Source organism: Phalangium opilio, unplaced genomic scaffold (assembly GCF_054372755.1).
Source record: "Phalangium opilio isolate 3A_F unplaced genomic scaffold, DU_Popi_V2 ptg000082l_1, whole genome shotgun sequence".
In the NCBI taxonomy this organism is placed as follows: domain Eukaryota; kingdom Metazoa; phylum Arthropoda; class Arachnida; order Opiliones; family Phalangiidae; genus Phalangium; species Phalangium opilio.
Window position 1 is genome coordinate 8,141,264 of NW_028324189.1, and position 20,067 is coordinate 8,161,330.

At 36.1% G+C, this 20,067-nt stretch overlaps 4 protein-coding genes across 7 annotated transcripts; 1 reads left to right on the forward strand and 3 right to left on the reverse strand.

The window, feature by feature from the left end:
- Positions 1–4,081: 4,081 nt before the first annotated feature.
- LOC149651382 (uncharacterized) lies at positions 4,082–7,950 on the reverse strand. Of its 3 annotated transcripts, none has more exons than XM_089848273.1 (13): positions 7,487–7,950; positions 6,773–6,811; positions 6,600–6,701; positions 6,320–6,518; positions 6,170–6,238; positions 6,065–6,104; positions 5,913–5,989; positions 5,784–5,850; positions 5,499–5,660; positions 5,275–5,434; positions 4,977–5,206; positions 4,596–4,912; positions 4,082–4,530 (listed from the first exon to the last, which is right to left on the reverse strand). In XM_089848273.1, exons 5-13 carry the CDS (start codon positions 6,226–6,228, stop codon positions 4,308–4,310), a joined length of 1,335 nt encoding a protein of 444 aa, XP_089704399.1. In that variant the 5' UTR covers positions 6,229–6,238; positions 6,320–6,518; positions 6,600–6,701; positions 6,773–6,811; positions 7,487–7,950; the 3' UTR covers positions 4,082–4,307. The 3 variants fall into 3 exon arrangements, with proteins under 3 accessions (XP_089704399.1, XP_089704398.1, XP_089704397.1); XM_089848272.1 differs by having other exon boundaries at positions 6,762–6,811; XM_089848271.1 differs by having other exon boundaries at positions 6,320–6,488; positions 6,600–6,811.
- A 125-nt stretch (positions 7,951–8,075) lies between these two features.
- On the reverse strand, positions 8,076–8,702 carry LOC149651383 (uncharacterized). Its single transcript, XM_089847210.1, has 2 exons — positions 8,359–8,702; positions 8,076–8,298 (listed from the first exon to the last, which is right to left on the reverse strand). Exons 1-2 carry the CDS (start codon positions 8,670–8,672, stop codon positions 8,076–8,078), a joined length of 537 nt encoding a protein of 178 aa, XP_089703336.1. The 5' UTR covers positions 8,673–8,702.
- Positions 8,703–13,487: 4,785 nt separating this feature from the next.
- Positions 13,488–17,007, forward strand: LOC149651384 (MTOR-associated protein MEAK7-like). Its single transcript, XM_089847211.1, has 8 exons — positions 13,488–13,702; positions 14,180–14,383; positions 14,739–14,874; positions 14,930–15,066; positions 15,183–15,471; positions 15,553–15,680; positions 16,029–16,205; positions 16,473–17,007. Exons 1-8 carry the CDS (start codon positions 13,544–13,546, stop codon positions 16,632–16,634), a joined length of 1,392 nt encoding a protein of 463 aa, XP_089703337.1. The 5' UTR covers positions 13,488–13,543; the 3' UTR covers positions 16,635–17,007.
- Positions 15,735–19,327, reverse strand: LOC149651385 (uncharacterized). 2 transcript variants are annotated; one of them, XR_016371181.1, is made up of 10 exons: positions 18,731–19,327; positions 18,461–18,537; positions 18,332–18,386; positions 18,085–18,261; positions 17,867–18,008; positions 17,583–17,794; positions 17,118–17,392; positions 16,747–17,010; positions 16,238–16,616; positions 15,735–16,131 (listed from the first exon to the last, which is right to left on the reverse strand). XR_016371181.1 is itself a non-coding variant. In XM_089848276.1 (9 exons), exons 1-8 carry the CDS (start codon positions 18,779–18,781, stop codon positions 16,782–16,784), a joined length of 1,218 nt encoding a protein of 405 aa, XP_089704402.1. In that variant the 5' UTR covers positions 18,782–19,327; the 3' UTR covers positions 15,735–16,616; positions 16,747–16,781. The 2 variants fall into 2 exon arrangements, 1 of the variants encoding a protein (XP_089704402.1); XM_089848276.1 differs by having other exon boundaries at positions 15,735–16,616.
- Between the last annotated feature and the right edge of the window lie 740 nt (positions 19,328–20,067).

Genomic DNA, 20,067 nt, shown 5'->3' on the forward strand with positions numbered 1-20,067 from the left:
GCAAAATGAAGGGAGTTAAGTGTTTTCAATGATCGGTTGAAAGTTGTAAGATTTTATGTCGTTGAATATATTAGTCATTACTTCGAAATCAATTTGCCGATTAATGGTATCTATATTTCTTCCAGCCGAGGATTATTTCAACGAACAACAAGGCGACGCAAACGGTTAAAGCCGATAAAGTGAGGTAAAAGACGCTACAAACGGCGAATAACGTCAGGTCAGACACGGTCTTCATTGGACGTTCCCATTTGACAAAATCCATGGCGTAATCCGCTGAGAAATCCAAATTTCTAAACGCTTTCGTCTCGAAAAAGAGGACCATTCTGAATGAAAACCAAATTAGTTCGCGCTTAAAGCATAGCGCCGCTCAAGTGGATCTCCTACAAGTTGATTTTCCTTACGTACTCCAGTTTTGGCTTGGCAAAGCTAGAGGCATTTGTGGGCGGGATTTATACGTGCATGTATAAATCCGGCCCACTATCCTTTGCCAAGCCAAACCCGGAGTTCGTAAGGAAAGTCAACTTGTAGGGGATCCACTGTAGCCGCGCTATGCACTTAAGAAAGGAGCGGTAATCAATTACGCTTTTTCGTAATTTTCACGAAAATCCGGGTTTCTGAAAATGGATTTATTGGCAGGAAAGACGATGTAATCGCTTTTAACCGATTTGGAAAAATAGAATCCATCTAATTTGGTTTTCCATTCGCTGATGATGTCCATGCGCTCCACAAGAACGTAACCCAACGTAGCGGACAATAATACATTGTTGAAAATCAATGCTTTGTGCCCACCCAGAATTTTCTCATACACTTCCGTCGAAAACAGGTCGAAAGGATCGCAAAAATTCTCCTCGTTCAAGTGATTCTTCATCCATTTATCCAGCCCTTCCTCTTGATTGGCCTAATAAATAGACAGCGTTAGTTTTGAGAGGACCCAACTGGGTTTAGCAAACGCTTACTCTATTGCTTAGAAAGTGGTAAACCAAACCGTCTTTCATCATCAGTGGTTGAACTTTGGCGTGACGCTGCATGTATTGAAGATCTTCCATCGTTTCGATGAATAAATATTTTTCACTGAAGAACTCGGACTTGAGGAAACAACTCATGAGGAACCCGATAAAGGTGACGCCAACTACCCAAAACGCGTAGGCGAGACGCTCGGAAATATGATCCAATTGACGAGGGTACGCTGCGTGACAAGAGAGACAAAATGTGTTTCCCAAATTACTGTGATTTATGAGAGTTAAATTTACTTACGTTCAAAGAAAAATACGGAAAAGATATCCCATAAAACTATGAGATATCGCTTGATTACTTGATTGAAGTTACTTCTTGACTTTGTTAGGATGGCGTGCCAAAATTTGTGAGTCAATAACAGTGATGTAACAATGGCGAAAAAGCAAATGCCGACACCAGACTGGAAATGTAATCGATTAGAATTTTTGGAGTTACACGCACGCGGATCTTGACCAGATGTACCATCAAATCCATTGACAAGAATGAGAGCGAAGATGACAGTGACAATTTTGGTGCCCCTGACAATATGATCGTCTCGGTGGAGTCGTAAAAACCACTGGAAACAAGTCCTTTCACCTTGCTTAAGGTGAAAATATCCACTGGAGCAACGAGGATATCAAAATTCTAAAAATACGTCAGAAAACTGTATACTAACTAATTACAATGTGTCTAGGTAAGGTCTTCTAAGGAGTAGAATCAACGTAGGGGGATTTTGAAACTCTGTAGCTTACGGTTGAAATTTCTCCACCCTTGGAAATGTCTGTGAGCTCCGAGAAGCTTATTTTTTCGTAAAGAGCGCTATTGAAAGAAATATTATCTTGAAAACGTCAACTATTTTTCAAACCATTTTAACCAATTACGTAAGATTGTGAATCTTAGTTCCGAATTCTACGGCATCGTAACATTTTTTCTTTTGTAGCGGAAGTAAATCAATCTCCTAGGAAGGATAATTTTATAAAACCAGAATGCATTATTTCCCTTTCAGTGATTTTTCAAAACCTAATTCGAATCTTAAATTAATTTTTATACACACCTCAAGAATTCCATACGTCAAATAAACTTGTTCCGTAAATCTGTAGTAAGAGAAAATAATGATAAAAGGAACTGATATTCTCGGTTACGTCCATTAAATACTCACTTGTACTTGAAGAATCTATCGGGAAACAGTTTTTCATATTTAGCAGTGGCAACCGACATCTTTGAATTACTTCTACGCAATGAATGGTTCGCTCGCCAATAAACTCACGCAAAGAGACAAATGTATTATCCTAATTGGTTATATTGATCTGTTTAAATGTACGCTTTTGAAAAACGAATTATCGTTGTAGTTATCAAATGTAGTATAAATATATAAATCAAAGTCCTGACTGACTGATAGACGTACTGATAATCAACACCCAGCCCAAACCGCTTGACGTAGAAGGCTCAAAATTTGCAGGAACGTTACTCGTAAGTAGTAGGCGCGTACTAAGAAAGATTTTTCCAATCCTTCGCCATCTTAATAAATGGCGCTCAGAAATGTAAAAAATCTTCTCTTTGCAACAAAGTCCGCGCGTTTCAACCGATTTCGCAAATATTTAGTGCACTGGTTTCCTTAAACATATATACGGGCTGAATGGTCTTTTGGGTTCGATTTGTTGCCATCTTTTTAAATGGCGACCAGAAACTTAAAACCTTTCTTTATGGGATAATGTACGCGTGAAAAGTAAAAAAAAAATGTCCCGACGGGCTGACGGGAAACACCGAGTGCCTTCGCTCCTAGGGTGCTACAAAAATATTAGTCATTAGTAAAATCTACCCATTCTTTATATCATGTTTATGGAAGTTCTTATTACACGCGAGCGACGCCGCGGGTAACACCTAGTGTAGTATAAATCTGTTGCCAAAGCGACAAAGCGCTGTTTCGTTTTCTTCCGAACCAAGCACCACGTGAACAAGGGGTATGTTATCGATTGGGCGTGTTATCAAAACAGCATTGTCCAAAACGGCTTTTTCATATACGCGTTTGCCATTATAGCCATTTCTCGTTTTAGCGCATTTTGATTACAGCGTTTATATCTTGAGCGTACGAAAGTACGCCTTTTCCAAAATATTGTTGTTTATCTTCATTAACTTCCCAAAATAATATGCCTTTCCAAAAAATTATATTTTATATTTACTTCCGATATAACATTACTCCTTTTTGCATAATATTGTTCTTTGTCCTATATACTTAATATAATAGATATTTCCCTCCCTATCAATCACAGTTTGGGCGGAAACAGCAACCGCTGTTTTGGGAAATAGCGCTGTATTGAGAAACGCGGAAACAGAAACCGCGGTTTTGGTTGTACGCGGTTTTGCAAACCGCTGTTTTGGGAACCGCTTTATTCCAAAACGCTCCTTTGAAAACCGCTCAACTACCCGTGAACCGAACAAGGTGGTTTACCGTAACTCAGTCGCTAATTTTTACAGAAATATTGCCAGTTACCCTAAACCATAGATACGGCAAGAATGTTTTGTAGAAAACCCCTTTCATTACCATACTTCGCGTTTCACTTACTTTTGCGCTAGACCCGGCTTGTTTACGTCATGCAAAACAAAACGTTAAAAGGAAAACTCTGTATCATTTCCCTCGAGGTATCTCCGAATCTAATTAAGCTCATTGTCTTTCATGATAAAAAGTTATTTCGTTTGTTTTGGTTTTGTCGAAAATCGTTAAACGTACCATTTAGTTACAAGGTTTGACTTTTATAGCTGATTGATAATCCGAAAGTACTCAAGTACTCAATCGGAAAATAATGATGAACTTAATTGTGTTTACGTGCGAAGAAAACAAACAAATCATGATGACCGTTCGACACGAATCTACTTAACCAAGGGAAATTAAACCTAGCTATGAAAGGCTATGAAATTGATTGATCGACTAACATTGACATTGCATCTCTAAATACATTTCTAATGAGGTCTCCGGACAAAGATGTCTTAACTAGTAGAGATATAGAACCATCTCTACGGATTCAGGTAATTACCGTATTGTTCCAACTCCAACAATTTTCGAAAGCTTAATTAAATAATTACATCATCGTAGTTAAAGTTACTTTTTATTGCCGAGATAAAATCTACGAGATATTTGAAACATGTGTAATTTAATTAAATTTAATTATCAAGAATTACCTAAACAACAACAACAAAAAAATTTCTATGTTCGGTTGAAAGTTGTAAGATTTTATGTCGTTTGTAAATATTTGTCATTATTTCGAAATCAATAAGGTGTACTTTTTGTAAAACGTTTTGATTGATTGATTTTCTCTTTAATCGCCTCTATATTTCTTCCAGCCGAGGATTATTTCAACGAACAACATGGCGACGCAAACGGATAAAGCCGATAAAGTGAGGTAAAACACGCTAGAAACGGCGAATAAAGTTAGGTCCGACGCGGTCTTAATTGGACGTTCCCATTTGACGAAATCTATGGCGTAATCCCCTGGGAAATCTAAATAATTTAACGCTTTCGTCTCGAAGAAAACGAGCATTCTAAATAATAATAAAACCAAATTAGTTTGCAGTGAACAATTTGTGAATGGAGCGGTATCAATTACCCTTTTTCGTAATTTTCACGAAAGATCGGGTTGCTGAAAAAGGATGAATTGGCAGGCAAGACGATGTAATCGCTTTTAACCGATTTGGAAAAGTAGAATCCATCTAATTTGGTTTTCCATTTGGTGGTGATGTCCATATCTTGCATAAGAATGTAGCCCAACGTAGCAGACAATAATAGCTTGTTCAAAATCAAAGCTTTATGGCCATCTATAATATTCTCGTACAGTTCTGGCGAAATGAGATCATAAGGATCACAAAAATTCTTTTTGTTCAAGTGATTCTTCATCCAATTATCGAGCTTCTCCTCTTTCTTGGCCTAATAAATTGGTCAAATTAGTTTTGAGAGGACCGAACTAGATTTATAACAAGCGAACGCTTACTCTATTGCTTAGAATGTTGTGGACCAATCCGTCTTTCAACATCAGTGGTTCAACATTGGCGTGACTCTGCATGTATTGAAGATCTTCGATAGCTTCTATGATTAAATATTTTTCACTGAAGAACTCGGACTGGAGGAAACAACTCATGAGGAACCCGATAAAGGTGACGCCAACTACCCAAAACGCGTAGGCGAGACGCTCGGAAATATGATCCAATCGACGAGGGTACGCTGCGTGACAAGAGAGACAAAATGTGTTTCCCAAATTACTGCGATTTTTGAGAGATGAAATTACTTACGTTCAAAGAAAAATACGAAAAAGACATCCCATAAAACTATCAGATATCGCTTGATTACTTGATTCAATTTACATCTTGGCTTTGTTAGGATGGAGTACCACAATTTGTGAGTCAATAACAGTGATGTAACAATGGCGAAAAAGCAAATGCCGACACCGGACTGGAAATGTAATCGATTAGAAGTTTTTGGAGTTACACGATACGCCGATCTTGACCAGATGTACCATGAAATCCATTGACAAGAACGAGAGCGAAGATGACAGTGACAATTTTGGTGCAGCTGACAATATGATCGTCTCGGTGAAGTCGTAAAAACCACTGGAAATAAATCCTTTCACATTGCTTACAATGAAAATATCCAATGGAGCAACGATGACGTCCAAACTCTGAAAATACCTCAGAAAACTGAAAACTATCTAATGACCACAATGTTTTTTAGCAGTGATCTAGATAATGCCTTCTAAAGGGTATGATCAACAATCTACTTGGAAGTTGAATCTGTAACTTACGGTTGGTAATTCTCCACCCTTGGTAATGTCTATGACGTCCAAGGTGCTTATAGGTTCGTAAATAGGGCTATCAAACGAAATATTATCTTGAAAACGTCAACTATTTTTCAAATCGTTTTAACCATTTACGTAAAATTGTGAATGATAGTCCCGTATCCGATGGCATCGTAACATTTTTTCTTTTGTAGCGGAAGTGAATCCAACTCCTAGGAAAGATAATTTTTTAAAAAACCAGAATTATTAAAGCGTCATTTGAATCATTAATTCATTTTTATATATACCTCAAGAATTCCGAACTTGATAATAACTGGTTCCGTAAATCTGTTGTAAGAGAAAATATTGTTAAAAGGAACTGATATTCTCGGTTACGTCCATTAAGTACTCACTTGTATTTGAAGAATCTATCGGGAAACAGTTTTTCATATTTAGCAGTGGCGACCGACATCTGTGAATTCCTTCAAAGCAACGAATGATTAGCTCGACAATAAACTCTCGCGAAACTTAACGCAAAGAAACAAATGAATTTTTCTAATTACTTTTATTGATCTCCTTGAGGAGATTAAAAAAATATACGCGTTTGAAAAGTGAATTATTGTTGTAGTTATCAAATATTGCCAAAATCCATTTCCAAAGCGATATGGCTTTATTTGGTCTTCTTCCGAACCAAGCGCGACATGAATACGCTTGTTAACCGTAATTCAGTTGCTAAATTTTACGAAATTAATACCAATTACCCTAAATCATAATTTAGGCAGGAAATGTTTGTTAGATAACACCTTTCATTATGTGTAATACCACACTTCGCTTTTCGCTTACTTTTACTAGTGTTCGTAGCCTAAACGAAACCATAGAAAACAACGTCGTATGATTGCCTTTGAAGTAATATACCTCCAAGGCTTATTTAATGGTTCTCAGTGTCTTTCATGAAAAAAAAAGGAATTGTGTTTGTGTTGGTTTGTCGAAAATCGTTAAACGCACCATTTAGTTACAAGGTTTATGACTTTATTTGTTGACAATTCGAAAGTAATCTAGCGGAAAAATAATTTTGAAATTAATTGCGTTTATCGTGCGAAGAAAAGAAACTAATCATGAGGCTCGACACGAATCTACTCAAACTAAAGGAGATTAAACCTAGCTATGAAACGCTATGGAATTGATTGATTACATTGGGATCTCTAAATACATTTCTACGTCGGTAGAATTCGGGTAAACGATAGCTCTTTAAAACCACCACAATCATCTCTACGGATTCAGATAACTCCTTCATTTTTCGAAAGATAATTTAGTCTTCAATAATCACATCATCGTAGTTAAGGTTACGTTTTATCAGAAGGGAATAAGGGAGAAGGGACACACTTTATATCTCCATAATGCTTTACACTCGTAACAACAGTCTTACCAACCTCAAATCAACTACCCTTCACTGATTAGCTATCTAACTTCTGTCTTAGCTGTGACGTCAGATAAGAAGGTGACGTCTCGGTTGACGTATAAAAATTAGTTTTGTTTACAACTTTACATTGAAGGAGATAAAAATGGCCGAATTTAATGTTGATAAACGAAATCAAGCTGTGCAATTAATTTAGATGCACGGGAATTGAGAACATACCAAAATCAGATAATTTGAAGGTAATAAATAGATGAAAACTAATTATTCTGAATTAGTATTAAAAAATAAAAATTAGTTTCAATAAAATACATACTTGAGGTTATAATTACACAAGAACGAAACATGTACAGCCCTAAGCCTTTGGAGAATGAAAATCTAGCAGACAAATAGGCCGCCTGATACTGCGAACTCGGAGAACTTAAAGAACTATATTTGCAGTAAATTGGTTAAAAGCTGTGTACTTGCGCAAAGTTTTCGCGGTTTACTTGAGGTTGGTCGGACTCCCGTTACCATAGCAGGCTCTAATGTCTCCCTTCTCTCTTATTCCCTTCTGGTTTTATTGATGAGATAAAAGCTACGAGATGTTTACACCGTGTTTAATATAAAGTGTTTGTTTACAAAGAATTACCAAAGCAACAACAACAAAGTAATCATGGTTAAATTATATCGGTGTATTTTCTATCTTTACTCGAGTCTTCACTATAAATTTTACTGTTGATTTGTGCTTGACATAGATCATGTCCTCTGATGACGGACATTTGAATTGTAGCAAAATGAAATGGAGTCAATTGTTTTCAATGTTCCGTTGAAAGTTATAAGATTTTATGTCGTTATATTTGTCATTATTTCGAAATCAATAAGGTGTACTTTTTGTAAAACGTTTTGATTGATTGATTTTCCCTTCAATCGATTCTATATTTCTTCCAGCCGAGGATTATTTCAACGAACATCATGGCGACGCAAACGGATAAAGCCGATAAAGTGAGGTAAAACACGCTAGAAACGGCGAATAAAGTTAGGTCCGACGCGGTCTTCAATGGACGTTCCCATTTGACGAAATCCATGGCGTAATCCCCTGGGAAATCAAAATATCTAAACGCTTTCGTCTCGAAAAACATTAGCATTCTGAATAAAAATCAAAACCAAATTAGTTTGCGCTTAGCAAATTCAGAAAGGGTCAATTACCCTTTTTCGTAATTTTCACGAAAGATCGGGTTGCTGAAAATGGATGAATTGGCAGGCAAGACGACGTAATCGCTTTGAAGCGATTTCGAAAAGTAGAATACGTCTAATTTGGTTTTCCATTCTCTGATGATGTCATTGTCTTGCATAAGAACGTAACCCAACGTAGCAGACAAAAATATTTGGTTCAAAATCAAAGCTTTATGGCCGTGTACAATTTCCTGGTACATATCTAACGAAACTAAGTCATAAAAATGGCAAAAATTCTCCTCGTTCAAGTGACTCTTCATCCAATTATCGAGCTTCTCCTCTTTCATGGCCTAATAAATTGACAAGATTAGTTTTGAGAGGACCCAACTAGATTTAGCAAAGGGTTACTGTATTGCTTAGAAATTTGTGAACCAATCCGTCTTTGATCATAAGTGGTTGAACATTCGCCTTACTCTGCATATATTGAAGATCTTCGATCGTTTCAATGAATAAATATTTTTCACTAAAGAACTCGGACTTGAGGAAACAACTCATGAGGAACCCGATAAAGGTGACGCCAATTACCCAAAACGCGTAGGCTAGACGCTCGGAAATATGATCCAATCGACGGGGGTACGCTGCTTGACACGAGAGACAAAATGTGTTTTCCAAATTACGGCGATTTTTGAGAGGTGAAATTACTTACGTTCAAAGAAAAATACGGAAAAGATATCCCATAAAACTATCAGATATCGCTTGATTACTTGATTGAAGTTACTTCTTGACTTTGTTAGGATGGCGTACCAAAATTTGTGAGTCAATAATAGTGATGTAACAATGGCAAAAAAGCAAATGCCGACACCAGACTGGAAATGTAATGGATTAGAAGTTTTTGGTGTTACATGATACGCGAATCTTGACCAGATGTACCATCAAATCCATCGACAAGAATGAGAGCGAAGATGACAGTGAAAATTTTGGTGCCGCTGACAATATGATCGTCTCGGTGAAGTCGAAAAAGCCACTGGAAATAAGCCCTTTCACATTGCTTAAAGTGAACATATCCAATGGAGTAACTACAATGTCCAAACTCTGAAAATGCGTCACGAAACCGCAATGTGGTTTATCATTGATCTAGATAATGCCTAACCCCCTACAATCTACTGGGATGTTGAAACTCTTTAACTTACGGTTGGTAATTCTCCACCCTTGGTAATGTCTATGACGTCCAAGGTGCCGATAGGTTCGTAAACAGGGCTATCGAACGAAATATTATCTTAAAAACCTCAACTACTTTTCACACCATTTTAACCATTTACGTAAAATTGTGAATGATAGCCCCGTATCCGATGGCATCGTAAACCTTTATCTTTTGTAGCGGAATTTCTTCCAACTCCTAGGAAAGATAATTTTTTAAAAAACCAGAATTATTTAAACGTCATTTGAATCTTAAATTAATTTTTTATATACCTCAAGAATTCCGTACTTTATAATAGCTGGTTCCGTAAATCTGTTAGAAGAGAAAGTAATGATAAAAGCGATAAAATGAACTGATATTCTCGGTTACGTTCAATAAGTACCCACTTGTACTTGAAGTATCTATCGGGAAACAGTTTTTCATATTTAGCAGTGGCAACCGACATCTTTGAATTACTTCTACGCAATGAATGATTTGCTCGACAGTAAACTCACGCAAAGAGACAAATGTATGATCCTAATTGTTTATATTGATCTGTTTAAATGTACGCTTTTGAAAAACGAATTATTGATGAAGTTATCAAATGTAGTCTAAATATGTTGCAAAAGCGACGAAGCGTTGTTTCGTTTTGTTCCGAACCACGCGACACGTGAATACTGTTGTTTACCTTAATTCAGTCGCTAAATTTTACGAAATTAATACCAATTACCCCGAATCATAATTTCGACAGGAAATGTTTGGTAGAAAACACCTTTCATTATGTGTATTTACTCATTTCGCTTTTCGCTTACTTTTCTGCTATATACCTGACAAGTCTTTGTAGCCTAAACAAAACGAAAGAGGACAACGTCGTATGATTGCCTTTGAAGTAATATACCTCCAAGGCTTATTTAATGGTTCATAGTGTCTTTCATGATAAAAAGTAATTGAGTGTTGTTTGTTTCTCGAAAATCGTTAAGATATAGACCCATATCTACGGATTCAGAAAATTACCATATTGTTTCAACTCCTACATTTTTCGAAAGATTAATTAGTCTTCAATAATCACAAGCTCGTAGTTAAAGTTAAGTTTTATTGCTGAGATAAAAGCTATGAGATATTTGAAACACGTTTAATATAATTAATTTTAATTATCAAGAATTACTTAAACAACAACAACAAAATTTTCAATGTTCGGTTGAAAGTTGTAAGATATTATGTCGTTTGTAAATATTTGTCATTATTTCGAAATCAATGTGTACTTTTTGTAAAACGTTTTGATTAATTGGTTTTCCCTTTAATAGCCTCTATATTTCTTCCAGCCGAGGATGATTTCAACGAACAACATGGCGGCGCAAACTGATAAAGCCGATAAAGTGAGGTAAAAGACGCTAGAAACGGCGAATAACGTCAGGTCTGACGCGGTCTTCATTGGACGTTCCCATTTGACGAAATCCATTCCGTAATCCCCTGGGAAATCAAAATATCTAAACGCTTTCGTTTCGAAAAAGACGAGCATTCTAAATAAAAGTTAAAGCCAAATTAGTTTGCGCTTAGCAATTTAAGAAAGGATCAATTACCCTTTTTCGTAATTTTCACGAAAGATCGGGTTGGTGAAAAAGGATGAATTGGCAGGCAAGACGATGTAATCGCTTTTAAGCGATTTCGAAAAATAGAATACATCCAATTTGGTTTTCCATTCTCGGATGATGTCATCGTCTTGCATAAGGATGTATCCCAACGAAGCAGACAAAAAATTTTGGTTCAAAATCAAAGCTTTATTGCCGTCCACAATTTTCTCGTACAGTTTTGGTGAAATCAGGTCGTAAGGATCGCAAAAATTCTTTTCGTTCAAGTGATTCTTCATCCAATTATCGAGTTTCTCCTCTTTTTTGGCCTAGTTTGACACCGTTAGTTTTGAGAGGACCCAACTGGGTTTATAACAAGTGAACGCTTACTCTATTGCTTAGAATGTTGTGAATCAATCCGTCTTTCATCATAAGTGGTTGGACATTGGCGTGACTCTGCATGTATTGAAGATCTTCGATCGTTTCAATGATTAAATATTTTTCGCTGAAGAACTCGGACTTGAGGAAACAACTCATGAGGAACCCGATAAAGGTGACGCCAATTACCCAAAACGCGTAGGCGAGACGCTCGGAAATATGACCCAATCGACCAGGGTACGCTGCTTGACACGAGAGACAAAATGAGTTTCCCAAGTTACAGCGATTTTTGAGAGATGAAATTACTTACGTTCAAAGAAGAACACGGAAAAGATATCCCATAAAACTATCAGATATCGCTTGATTACTTGATTGAAGTTACTTCTTGACTTTGTTAGGATGGAGTACCACAATTTGTGAGTCAATAACAATGATGTAACAATGGCGAAAAGACAAATGCCGACACCAGACTGGAAATGTAATCGATCATAAGTTTTTGGAGTTACACGATACGCCGATCTTGACATGAAGTACCATGAAATCCATTGACAAGAATGAGAGCGAAGTTGACAGTGACAATTTTGGTGCCCCTGACAATATGATTGTCTCGGTGAAGTCGTAAAAACCACTGGAAATAAACCCTTTCACCTTGCTTAAAGTGAACATATCCAATGGAGCGAGTATAATGTCCAAACTCTGAAAATACCTCAGAAAATGTAACACTAATCACCACAATGTTTTTTAGCAGTGATCTAGATAAAGCCTTCTAAAGGGTGTGATCAACCCCCTACAATCCAGTGGAATGTTGAAACTGAAACTTACGTTTGGTAATTCTCCACCCTTGGTTATGTCTATGACATCCATTGCGCTGATCGGTTCGTAAACAGGGCTATTGAACAAAATATTATCTTGAAAACGCCAACTACTTTTCACACCTTTTGAACCAGTTACGTAAAATTATGAATCATAGTTCCATATCCGATAGCATCGTAAATCTTTTTCTCTTGTAGCGGAAGTTCTTCCAACTCCTTGAAAAGACAATTTTATAAAACCAGAATTATTTAAACGTCATTTTAATCTTAAATTCATTTTTTATATATACCTCAAGCATTCCGTACTTGATAATAGCTGGTTCCGTAAATCTGTTAGAAGAGAGAAAACAATGTTAAAAGAAACTGATATTCTCGGTTACGTTCAATAAGTACTCACTTGTATTTGAAGTATCTATCGGGAAACAGTTTTTCATATTTAGCAGTGGCGGCCGACATCTTTGAAGTTCTTCAAAGCAACGAATGATTAGCTCGACAATCAACTCACGCGAAACTTAACGCAAGGAGACAAATGATTTTTTCTAATTACTTTTATTGATTTATTTGAGGAGATTAAAAATATACGCGTTTGAAAAGTGAATTTTCGCTGTAGTTATCAAATTTAATCAAAATTCATTGTCAAAGCGATATGGCTTTATTTAATCTTCTCCGAATCACGCGCCATTTGAATACATTCATTTCCGGTAATTCAGTCGCTAAATTTTACAGCAATTACCCTAAATCATAATTTCGGCAAGAAATGTATTGTAGAAAACACCTTTCATTATGCGTATTACCACACCTCGCTTACTTTTGTGCTATATACCCGACTAGTTTTTGTAGCCTAAACGAAAAACGATAGGGGACAACGTCGTATAATTGCCTTGGAAATAATATGCCTCCAAAGCTTATTTAATGGTTCTCAATGTCTTTCATGATAAAAAATTAATTGAGTGTTGTTTGTTTCCCGAAAATCGTTAAACGCGGCGTTTATAGATATAGAACCGTATCTCTGGATTCAGCATATAACCGCCGTATTGTTCCAACTCCTACATTTTGCGAAAGATTATTTAGTCTTTAAAAAGTACATCGCCTCAGTTAAGGTTACGTTTTATTACTGAGATAAAAATTACGAGATATTGACTGAAGAGGTATGATTTTATGACATTCAAAATTTTATATACATTATCATTTTTATGTATTTACAACCGTTTTCTAGTCTGTCTGAGTTGACTCTAGATGTGACTTATTTGTTGTTTGAAAGCCGGACAATATCTAGGCCTAATATGGGATGCAAAAACAGCAAAGAAAACATTGACGCGCAGTGTTTCATAAGCCGTTTTAACGAAGATGAACAATATCACGTTCGACGAGTTTTTTGCGCCATATCCAATTGCCCCGAGGAGAAACTCGTGTCCAAGTACTTTGTTTTGCACGAGTTCCTGGTAAGTCACATTCGAGCCGACTTGCACTGCCTCTGGTGGTGCTTCTTGGCGCCAGGGAAATAACCCGTGAAGGCGACATTAGGTGTTACTTATTCTGTAGGGAACGAATTCGACCACGCCCAGGGTTGTACAATTTTACCAACAACCGAGATAAAACGAATCTAACAATCTCAGTCTTAATATAGCGATTGGTTCCTTCGGAGTTGTATTACCTTTCACTAATTGTGGTTATTTTTCTCTGGAAATAATTTGTATCATTACATTCAGCTGTCTTTTATCTATCTCTCGCTATAAAGGCACCCAGAATCATTTATACATAGTTTAGTAGCTCTATTGTTAATAACTTTGATAGATAACCATAACCATTTATATTTGTTACAAATATCGTCAACGAAGATGTAATCTTATAAACCAACCATTTTGTCAATCGCTAATTGTTTTTTATTCGTAGTAATGTGTTCGAATTTTTACTGGCAGCATTTTGTTGCATCAAATCTATCGGATTTATTAGCTCACCAGTTATTTCACGGAATGCACGATATATACAAAGGCGTAACTTTTTATGGTTTCACAAAGTATTTGAGTTACGTATTTGAAGGCTCTCAAGACGAACAAAGCAGAGTCTTTTCTTTCTTATTGTCTCAAGGAAAGCATTCGGTCACCAGAGAAGAACTAATGGCGGTAAGTACTATAATAAATTAGATCATAAGTTTATAAGATATGTTCCATAAGTATGATACTACCTATACTTCGTAATGCTAGAGACTTACAGCTCGAGCTAGTTCGAGTGGGAACGACAAGCGAGAATTCATTACACGAGGTTTTGCAATCCATCTTCATATTTAGTCTGTAGGAGAATCTATGACCTACGTCACTTCATGACAAGCTCTCAGTAGCCAGTGACAAACTTATGGAACATATCTTATAAACTTATGATTTGGTTAATATATAGATAGATTTGAAAAAAACGGAGAATCGTAGACGAAGTCTTCCATATTTTCATCACCGTAAAAATAACGTTTTTAAACTTTCATAGGTGCTGGATGATTTAGCAACTACTTTAATTACTGTACTACCAAATTACGCGAAATATCAAAGCTGGAAATTTTCTAACGCCCATCAAATGATTTCCCGTCTTTCAACGATGTTCTTTTACGATTTAGTGGGGAATGGTAAGGTAACTCTAATTGTTAATATTCAATTCACTTATCAAAATATTTTAATCAGACATGGAAATAATGCGAAAGTTTCAGTCCGATCTAGACACTCTTAGCCAAGAAGAAATTAAACAAGGAGTTGCGAAGAGTACTCTTTTGTCCCAAGCTATCTGTATGGTCATTAATAACGCGCTACCCATAATACATGTAAGAATTAGATAAGGTAACAGTTCAAAGTAGCCCAAATACCCCCAAAAACCGCCAACAGCCAAGACATATATATTTCAAAAGCTCAGTTGGTATTGACCAATGCGTAATTGCAGGAGGACGTCATTGGCTTCAATTTGCCTTTTTGTACCGGAGTCAACTGGTCAAAATTTCACACGGTACTAGACTTTCCGTCGATGTTTCTTCTGAATAACTTGCTTCCGCTTCATCTAAGACAAAGCTGGCATCTTTTATATTCGCCAAAAGTGCACGGTGAAAGCTTCGCAACATTGTTGGATCGCGTCGTCATGAGAGGACCAACTGTCATTGTCGTCAAAGACAAAGACGGCTATATCTTCGGAGGCTTTGCTTCGAGTAACTGGGACAACAAACCCGATTTTACTGGTAAAGTGGAAATACGTTTTGTGGCCATCGAATCGCGTTTTAATGTATAATGAAACCGTATTTGCTTTCCTTTCCTTGTAGGTACGGACGAGTGTTTTTTGTTTAAATTGCTTCCTGAAATCTGCATTTACGACAGTTCGGGATCGAACAAAAATTTCATGTATTTGAGTACTGGTATGAACCAACAATCGTCTCAGCCAAATGGATTGGTAAGAAGAACTATCTTACATTATCAATCAAATTAAACAGAAACAACAACCAAACACAAACCAATGCGGTAAATCTTTATTGCGGAATGCATATTTACACTTTACAGTAAAACTAGTATTTTGAGTAACTATCGTCTTAAAGGCCGAATCAAACTAGACTAAAATGTTGCGTACATGTCGGTGCAGTTACTTCGCACGTGTCTACGATTCCGTTAAAGATTCGGGGGTTTAGTTTGAAAATTGTTTAGTTTCATCGAAAATTATTAATTACGTCTTGATTTCTGAGAACATTTTCATTTAGAATCCTGGTTCAAGTTTTATATTAAAATATGTAATTAATTTTTGCAGGGATTTGGAGGTCAAATGAACTTTTTTGGACTCTGGATTGACGCGGATTTACATTGGGGTCATTCCTCTTCACAATGTATAACGTACAACAGCGATACATTATCTAAAAAGCAGAAATTTCAAATAGATTCCCTCGAGGTTTGGGGAGTTGGACCGAGAGTCCATGATGATGATAAGGTGCGTATATGACGTGTCTATCACTTATATACCTTTTAATTTTACATTACTTCGTTGAATTTTATTTAATAACATTTTTGTTGGTGAATTTCCGCATTGTCATAACGTGATTTAGTTCCAGGAATCATTGTGTTCCCAAATGTCCAAACTTTGCGTCGGTTTGTGATCAAACCATATTGTTGTTTACGCTTAGTTGTTGCGTTTCAATGATGAAAAATGTTTATTTCTCTGATAATATTTCGTTAACGCGGCGTATTGTGAATATAGGAACGAAAAAGAAGCATTCTTGACACTGACGAAGAGGCAAAGCTGATGTTGACAATGATAAACAGATTTGGTATCGGAGACAATTTGCGGGAAAAGGGTCCTGACGAGAGCTACGAACAGAAATCGTTGCCATTACCAATTCATCTATTAAATAATAAATAAAATTTTATATTGCAGAATTTGATGAAAACATTTGTACGTAAAAGGGTTTTCTTCGGAAAACCTTGGTAATGTATAGTAGTTATTTCTGTTTAAACATTTGTAAAAGGCTTACGGTTTAATAAAGTTGTAATATTTGCGCGTATAACATCAATGAAACGTCAGACGAAAGACAACGTATTCCAATAGCGCTACTATAGGGCTGAATCCCAAAATCACGGCGCATAACGTAAAGATAGTTTTAACGTCTTGAAATAATATTGGTTGACAAACGGTGTCAGTCGGTGAATAGGGTAAAGGATCAAACTTCATTCCCAAACGTTTTTCTATGTTATTCATCCAAACGGAAAATTGCGAAGTTTCGAAAAATGCTCTTAGTCTACGGGTTAGACGTTGAAAAGTAATTTAGGTAATTAAAAACATATTCACGTGTTGTAGTGATCTATAATAGCGCTGAATTCATTTAAGGAGTTATAGTTAACTTACCTTCGATTAATATATTTGAGAGCTTGGGGATTAATTTTCTTGGAAACGTAGAACACGAGAGACTTGGGAAGAAATTTTTCGTAACCCATGTAGTACTGGTTGTATACCGTCCCATTATCATTCTTTACAAAGTGTTCCATCGTGAGTACCGAATGCATAAATTCCCAGATAGTGACTGCTTTACCAGCTCGGTAAAAAACTGGTAACTTGCTCTTGGAGTATTTCTTTTCCATCTGCTTAGTCAGATTGCATAATTGAGCAAGTTCTTCCACTTGCTATTAATAATGATTATGAAAATTAACAATTTTTTTTTTAATTTTGGTCATTAATGGTATGTACAATATGTTACGTAGGAGAAAGGGGGCGGGTCCTATATCAAGCTTTTCTTAGATCAAATAGAGCTCAACTGAGCATGCGTAATTCAAAATGAATTGGAGCTCCATTAAATACAGTTAAAAGACTCACCGTTAGACAAATTTGTTTCAGTACTGGACTAGGCATATTTATAAGTAATTTTGGTGTGCGAAAAATATCAGTTACGAAGTTGATATTGAGGCGCTCGTGAGTCGTGTACTTAGCTCTCATAAAACCGCCAAACAAGTTGATAAAAATCAAAAGTTCCAGAAACCATAGTCCATTGCTCAAACGAATTGCTGGTAAGGCTTTGACGGGAATACCTATAGTTTTTAGAAATAAAATTATGTTTATTTTTTTCTATTTTTTTTAGATATAAAATATCTCGCGTATACTTTGTCCCAATATTGCCTCGTATTGACGAATTAACTTATCAAGAACATTCTGGGTGACGTCTTTCTTGATGCCATTTAAACGTTCTTCAATAATGTCCACTAGTACAAGAAGCAACATAACGCAAATAATGCATATCCAAATCTAAAGGGCAAGTCTCATTTTCTTAAATACAATTTTTTCACTTATTATCGCTGTCAATTTTGTATTTTTGACTTACGCCTGGCGAAACGTTGAGTAATTCACGAAACTCGGAATCTAATTTTGCAGCGGCCGTTGCATTTTTCCTGGACGTTATTACAAAATGAGTAAACATTAATGGCGCTGTCATGCTGGCATTGAATTTTCCCATGTTTTTTAATGTCGGTATGGTTGAGTACAGTGAAATATCCGCAACCTAGATTAAAACTTTGACCATTGTGAAAAAGAGTAGCCGACAACAGGTAAGTCCGTAACTTTTGTCTCACCGTATTCAAAGGCATCATGGTATCGGGTCGTGGGTCAAACTTCATAAAATTAAACCTAAAAATAAATTAAATTTGACATTGTTTAGGGTTAAAATTAGTTTTATAATGAATTGGATGGATGGAATATACCGTAAAACGTTGGTTTTTTCAAATATGTAGTAAAATAATCTGTCGGTCGAATGATAAGGGCTTTTCCATGGTTCTTTCTTAAAGGGATTAAAAATCATTCAAGCTCTTCCCACAAAAAATGCCTACAAAATTATTCCTGTGAACTGTATGCATTCCTGGTAATAGGTAAAATGATAAAATGGTGGCAGCTAAGGGTTTTTAGGCCATTTACCCAAAATAAAGCCTAGCTAATTTAGCCTACTAGTAACAATTTACTTTCTTATTACATACCGACATAGATAGTGCCGTTAAATTGTAATATTGTTCCGATGCATTACTCATTTGGACTCAGTATAGTGGTATTCAAAGTAATGTCGACAATAGCTGCTTCGTCTTGATTAAGAATGTATTTATGCCCAACTTACGACGAACAACGAGTAAATTAGTTAAATTGCAATCTCTAATATATCGTAACCCGTTTTTTACCGAGTTAAAGTATATCACTTGCAAAATCGATTTATATTATGGGTTTTCTTTAGCGCTACAACTGTTATAAACTAAGAAATTCGTGCGAATATCGCACTACTAATTCTCGGGACAGCTAAACTTTTAAATATAAGTCCAATTTTGCATTACTACTGAATATACCTATATATACTATTTGCAAATCGACTTAACAATGTTCGAAAACAAGTTATTTTCGTGATGTGGACTCTCGGGAACGCAACATTAAGCAAAAATTGGTAATATCCGATTTAAATTGAAAATTCGAAACGCTTCGTTTGTCATTGATCGGTTTCAAAAGTTAAAATTGCATGAAACTATAAATAAAACCAGGAACATAAACAGCTACTAGGAATCATAGTGCCACCATTTATCCCATGTTTATTTCTAAGCGGGTTTTGTGGGCCGGGCTTGAGAACGTACTATCTGTCACGCCTCATAATTCATTGGTTGGTAGCAAAGTGAGGGCAGGCTAGCCCAAAGTGCAACGCGCACGAGATAAATTTGTTACGATGTAAAATTCGTCATATATAATGATTATTCCCACAAAATCCACCTAGATACGTTGAGAAGTGAGCTACACAATGATTCCTATTAGCTGTATGTATTCCAGATGATAAAACGAAGGCGAAATAACTCGATTTATGTTTTAAACTTTTAATGCAACAAAAATGGATATAAAATGACTCGTAATCTATTGTCTGATTGCCAAATATGAAACAACATTATTAAGTTCGGAAATAGAGTGATTGTATTTTCAATTCTCGTGTTCACGAGGGCGCGGGTCATTTAACGTCGCATCTATTTAAATATATTTTATCAAAAATAATATAGACCTAATCGCCGTAAGTTTATTAATTATAACTGTCTTTATAAACAGAAACTGCTGATATTGAGGGTAGGTCTAAATAATTGGGCCAAAACGTTTGCAAGAAGAGGTCGCGTGTAACTTCTTATTGATTATATTTTTTATGTTAATTCTGTAGTTAGTTAATCTGTGCAGCAATATATTTAAAGACTAAGCTACAAATTTAATTCAATTTAAAGGAAACATTCATTCTCACTCCAATTTAAATACTCCATGGAAATTCTTTGGCCCGCTCCCACTGTATCGGGAATTCGGG